The sequence below is a fragment of the Durio zibethinus genome, chromosome 4, assembly GCF_047325235.1.
Source record: "Durio zibethinus cultivar Kanyao isolate XHJ-2024 chromosome 4, ASM4732523v1, whole genome shotgun sequence".
Classification (NCBI taxonomy): domain Eukaryota; kingdom Viridiplantae; phylum Streptophyta; class Magnoliopsida; order Malvales; family Malvaceae; genus Durio; species Durio zibethinus.
Window position 1 is genome coordinate 1,413,864 of NC_143165.1, and position 6,177 is coordinate 1,420,040.

Consider the following 6,177-nt stretch of genomic DNA (forward strand, 5'->3'; position numbering starts at 1 on the left):
TTTTAGATAAAAATTTTTAAATAATATTTGTGAAGTTTATTGTTAAAATAATTTAATAAAAAATTTAAATTGATAAAATATAATAAAAAGATTAATAATATGTAAAAACATTTATATTTTAAATTTGATATATACTTATTCAATAATAAAAATTTTATTAATATTTTTATTAAAAATATATATTTTAAAAATTTACATATTTGATTTATTTAAAAATATTTTTTAAATTATAATTTTGATTTGTATTTTATTATTTTTAATAAAAATTTTAAAAAAATTTATAAAAAAGAATTTATCTAACCGGAGCAGGCAATGCCCAAGGAAGAAAGACAGACAAGTTTTTTTATGTAATACCGAGCGACATCGCTGCTATTTAGTCAATGCGGAAAGCAGGTGAACCACCGATTCTTGTTTTGCTCCATCTGTCAATGCAGAAAACACGCCAACAGATTCTTACTTGGACACTGTCTCTGATCTGCCTCCACCGGTTCGCATCTTCATCGCCTTCTCTCTTATTCCCACAATATTTTTGTCAATGCTGATGCTAATCCTAATTACATGAACCATTGGAATTCGTGCATTCCATCAATGGCTACCCACCTTTTCTCTCTTTATATATGGGGGGGGGGGGTGTGAAATAACTGGTTTCGGAAGAGAAAGAATTAAAAAGGCTAATTGTTCATTACTTGAGAGATCCTAGCTAGGCTAGAGATGGAGAAGAGATCGTTGGGGATTTTTATTCTGCTGCTCATCGTTTTAGCCTTCCGTAAGTATAATTTCATGTTGTTTCTAGCGGCGCATTCAAGATTTTGGGGTATTCATTTATAATATATATATATATATATATATATATATAATTATTGACGGAATTATCAAATTTTTATCAAAATTTTTTGTTGTTCAATTTTTGGAATGTTCATGTACATTTTACCTTTGCTATGACCTGATATACATTTGTTTGATGCAGAATGGGGGGTGCAGCCAGGTGAGGCAAGGGTTTGTGAGTCAAAGAGCCATAAGTTCAAAGGTCATTGTTTTCATGATCACAACTGTGCGTACGTCTGTAAAAATGAAGGTTTCACCGGTGGCAAATGTCATGGATTGCATCACCACTGCTACTGCACTAAGATTTGCTGATCATGGAATAAAGTTATAAAATATGCCCACATCTTTATAATTTGTCGTTTTTGGCTTTATGGCTGCATGTATGCATGCATAATAAGGTGTTTTTTTATGGGTCGATGTTTTAATAAGGTATTATATCTTCCAAGTTCCATCTGTGGGAGATATTTTTCTTTCTCGGTTTGGGTTTTCTTTTATTTTATTATTTTCTTCGATTACTGCAATGAAACTGCATTCGCAGCCACTTCAATAATGCATCTGGTTAACCATTATGAAAATCTGTTGATGCCATTGCTGATCACTTTTCCATGTTCTCCATCATTAAAATTCCAAGTTATTTTACCTATGAATATATCTGGCATAATTGTTGATGTATGTATCAATTATCTATTTAAAAACACTTGAACTTTTTCGAAGGAACGCACTGTCATCAGGCTTTTAAGTTTATGCCATAATTTGTAAGATGTGATATTTAATAAATTAAAAATTCAAATTTCAATGATGATCAAATTTTTTATACAAAGAAGATTCTAAGTAAGAATAAAAAAAGAATTGCTAATATTATGATTTGAATTCCAGAATTAATAAATGTTATTTTTTAAAAACGATCAATAAATCAACTAAATAAAGTTTTTAATTTCTTGTGGACCCTTTTCCATGTAGTCTTTGTATAAAAAAAATTGATTTTGAATCTCTTATTTATTTAAAAAAAAAAAAATCTCTTCCATTTTTCTAAAAATTAATTTTAGACATGTTTTGATTTGTTAATTTTTCTTTTTTTACAAAAATTTATAAAGTTCAAGAAAAAAATTAGTTTTGTGTATTAAATATTAAATATTTTAGTTTATTTTATAAAATTCATATTTCATAATTTTTAATATTAAAAAAATATAAAAAACATCAATAATAATTTTAAAATAGACAAAAGAGTTTTAATCATAAATTGAAAAAAAAAAACAAAAAAATAAAAAAGGAGCGGGAAGAAGTATCTCAATGAAAAATTATACCCCGAATAACTGAATGAGAGTATAATGACATGGATTGCGCAATAACATGGTGATGGAAACTCATCTATGTTAGCAAAAGATGTTATTATTCTAATCTCATATTTAGTTTAATTAGTTTATGTATGGTTAAAATAATAAAAAAAATTCAAGAATTTTATCATTTTATATAAATAAGTTTTTATATTTTTATTATATCTCGAATAAACTCTTAATCTTTGTATTCAAATAAATTTTTAACTTTTAATTTGCATCTAAAGAAGTTTTTAACTCTTAATTTATACTTAAATAAACCTTTAATATAAATCAATTTTAAATTTGAAACAAGAGTTTATTTGGATTCAAATTAAAAAATAAAAACTTATTTTGCTATAATAAAAGTATAAGGGCATTTTAAAAAAAGTGAAATAGTTTATAGGCTGTTTAGTATGCCTTTATGTAATATCTTTGAGGTGTTTGGTAATGGAAGGTAACGCTAAAAATATGATGATTTACATGTGTTAATTAGAACATAGTGTTTAGAAAGCACTTGATGATCTTACATCGTAATGCTTTTGAACCTCTAAGAATGATTAAACTTGAAGGGTGATCTAATTTCTTTGTAAAATGATGAAAAACTTTTATTATCAAAGTAAAGTGATATTTAAAATTAATGTAATATATAAATTAAAAATGTTCTTCTTCTCAAAATTGTATTTGTGATTGCTTTATATTATAATTTTTTTTTATATTTTCAAATTAGTATTTATTATAATAAGTTCAAAAATAAGTTGTGCTTTTTGTAACTTTTATTTTAATAGTTTATATAATATTTTAGTTTTTCTTTTGTTATGATTTTAATAGATTAGTTTTATTTTTTAATTCAAATATTTTTTACATAATTTATGTTATAAAAATTAATTTATCTATCCATAAATATATTTGTTAATTTAATGTTTAATTATATTTTATTATGAAGTAAATAGAGTATTATTAATATTTTATAAATTATTATTTACAAAGTTAAAATCATTAATTTATGTAACTATTACAATATTTATGATTGCTTTAGTAAATTTAAATAAAATTATCTTTAATTTTTAATAATATTAAACATAATTATTTTTAATTCCTAAAATTAATGATTATAAATCAAATGAAGTGATTCTAAATTATGAGTGATAAGATCACTTCAATAATTAAATTAATATGATCTTAAAGATGATAACAAACAGGTTAAGAAATAGTATCAAACAGAAAATTCATATCCCATCAGCTTTCTTTCATATTCGTAAATTGCAGCCTCACTTAATCTCCAAAAATCACTAAAATGAAGACCATGTTACAATTCCAATAGATTACTGTAAATTTCGAACACCAACAACATTCTAACAATATATGGAAATTAAAACAAGATATTAGCAAGCAAAGGATATATCACTAATTATTTATTTGTTGTTAGGTTTTATTTTCTTTTCTTCCACGTTTATATTTAAGCTACACAATTCTTTTACTAGGCAATCCAATGCTTTATCTGAATTCCCACCTTTTTGAATGGCAGCCAATGCAGTCTCCCTGAGGGTTCCGAAACCAACTTAGACCACTGATTTGTCAACTTGACATGAATCAAGCCATGCCACGACTTGATCTTACGGTATTGACCTTGGTCCGCCCCTCTCATTGTAGTTCTTGCTGCTATCTTTTATAGGTAGCAAAGGCCCAATCGCCCACAGCTGATCATGTTTGGTGAGCTCCTCCTTGATCATATTCATTTTATCCCCATCTAGCTGATCAGTAAACGTATTGAAAATAAGACCCCAACTTCCTTCACATCCAAGATGTACCCTTGTGGAAAAAAGTGTCATCCTTAACTTTCAAGGCCTTAACCGTCCATGGAAACATTGAATTTGCATTGAGAACACTGAAACTGATATTTTGGATGATGGGATGAAAGGAAGTGAATTAACACAATAACTAAGTAACATATCAGACAGAATAGCAACAAGAGGACATCGGTGGGCGTGAAACCATTGATAAGGAGAAAGGATTTTTTTTTTTTGCATGACTTGGTTTGCTTAGAAAAATCACATCCTGATATCAATCTAGATCTTATAGAATCTAATCAGCTCCATTGCTGCAATGCCTTGTATAGTTTATGCTTCCAAATTTGAAACACACGGTTTGTTAGTTGGATAGACTTTGGTCAGTCAAAGTACAGTCTTTTGGGACCAGCCTTGTGCAGTTGTGTGAGGGGTGAATAGATAATTGGCATTGGATGTATTTTTTAGGTGGTTGAATTATTCCATTAATTTTTTTTTTCGGTACTTTTTTGGTAATTTAGTTTTTGAGTAAAAGGTTTTCTTACAATTTCAATGAAATTTGTTTTTATATATTGTATAGCATTCAAATGATTTTATTTGTATTTAGTTGCATTTTATGTTGGTAATTTAAAATATAGTGCATTCCATATGGATAGAAAGACTTAATTATTGGTAAATAGATTTAATTTTTGTATTAATTTTATTCATATTTTAAATAATTATGTTTAAATAAAAATAATTATAATATGACGAATGATTATAACTATTTAAATATAACTATATGATAGTTCATATACGTCATGATTATATAAATAGTTATAACCATTTAAATAAAAATTTATGTTTGTTTATTTATTATAAATAGATTTTTTTAAATATATAAATAGATCTTTTAGTATAATCATTTTAACTACTTCTATTTAGAGAGTTTTGAGAATTTGTTATATCCTAAACGCTTACTTACTTTTAAAAAAGTATTATTCATGCCTTAAAGCCAAAATTCATTTTTATTATTTATATTCTCTTATTTAGTTTTCTAACAATTTAAATGCAATTATGTGAAATTTATATTTTGGGTGAGGAAGATACAAGAAAAAGAAATAGCAAATTTGGCAAAATCGACTTTTGAAACTTGCTTGGAAAGCTTCAATTATCCAAATGGTTTTTTGGTGAAATAAATACTAAACACAAGATAAATTTCTTGTTTCTATCTTACTAATTTTTACATTCTACCAAAAGAATTTATGATTAATAATTCATAAGAGATTTTGAGTCTCATTGAATTTTACTTCTTTATTGATTATTCCTTTTAGTTTTTTTATTATGAATTAAATTATTTAATTTATAATTTATGATTTTATGATGTCATATGTGGCTTTTTCTTGATCAAGGCATTAAATGGTCATAAGCATAAAGTAGACATGAAGTACTCGCTAGCTTTGATTATGAATATTTTATAGCCTTATTATATTTTGGTAAGATTATGGTTATCAAATGAAAATGATAAAATTTTTGAAAATTATTTTAATGCATTAAATAAATTGTGAATTTATAAATCTTTTTGAAAAAATAGCAATTATTGTGCTTTTATCTTAAGATCATATTTTATGGTCCAAATTTCATGATTGTATTTTATTGACAAGAGAATCATACATGATTCATATTATTTAATTTATATAATATTGTTTCAACAAGAAAATAAACATATTATCTAAGACAACTTCAATTCAATTGGAGAAATTATATAATTTTTTGTAACAAGTTAAAATGTTTTTTATTTGTTGGGTGAAAATTTTCATATATTTTATAATTTGGACACATACTTTATAGTATTCTGTAGTTATACATGAAATTATATATATTGTTGTTCTTAATGACATGAATCATGGTGGATATGACTTTAGTGTCTATGATAAAATAATTTTATAAGTATCCAAGAGTTGGTATGAAAGTTTCAAAAGGAGACTATAGAAATCATGGGTTTATTAAAAGAAAAATAATTTTGAAAGTAATTATATTTGGCATCTGTGGAGACCCACACCTAACTTGTGAAGTATTGTCCGCTTTGACCCATAGGTCTCATGGTTTTATTATGCAAAAGATGCCTCACATATTTGAGTTTAAACTTTTACAATATAACTTCAGATTATCCCGATGTAGGATTGGGATGTTACAAACTTTCATTGTTAAAGTTTGATGTCTTTGTCAAGTTCAACACAAAGTACACAGATCCACAAAATCACACAAAACAT

The 6,177-nt window shown here is 25.7% G+C and overlaps 1 protein-coding gene across 1 annotated transcript; it reads left to right on the forward strand.

The window, feature by feature from the left end:
- Positions 1-633: 633 nt before the first annotated feature.
- Positions 634-1,297, forward strand: LOC149519015 (defensin-like protein 1). Its single transcript, XM_089760292.1, has 2 exons — positions 634-766; positions 968-1,297. The coding sequence occupies exons 1-2, from the start codon at positions 712-714 to the stop codon at positions 1,135-1,137; spliced, it is 225 nt and encodes a 74-aa protein (XP_089616418.1). The 5' UTR covers positions 634-711; the 3' UTR covers positions 1,138-1,297.
- Positions 1,298-6,177: the final 4,880 nt, after the last annotated feature.

Bases quoted from the DNA above. Each gene is read 5' to 3' on its own strand.
- LOC149519015 (XM_089760292.1), top strand. From the start codon at position 712: ATGGAGAAGAGATCGTTGGGGATTTTTATTCTGCTGCTCATCGTTTTA. The intron at 767-967 runs GTAAGTATAATT...TGTTTGATGCAG, and splicing joins GCTCATCGTTTTAGCCTTCC to AATGGGGGGTGCAGCCAGGT.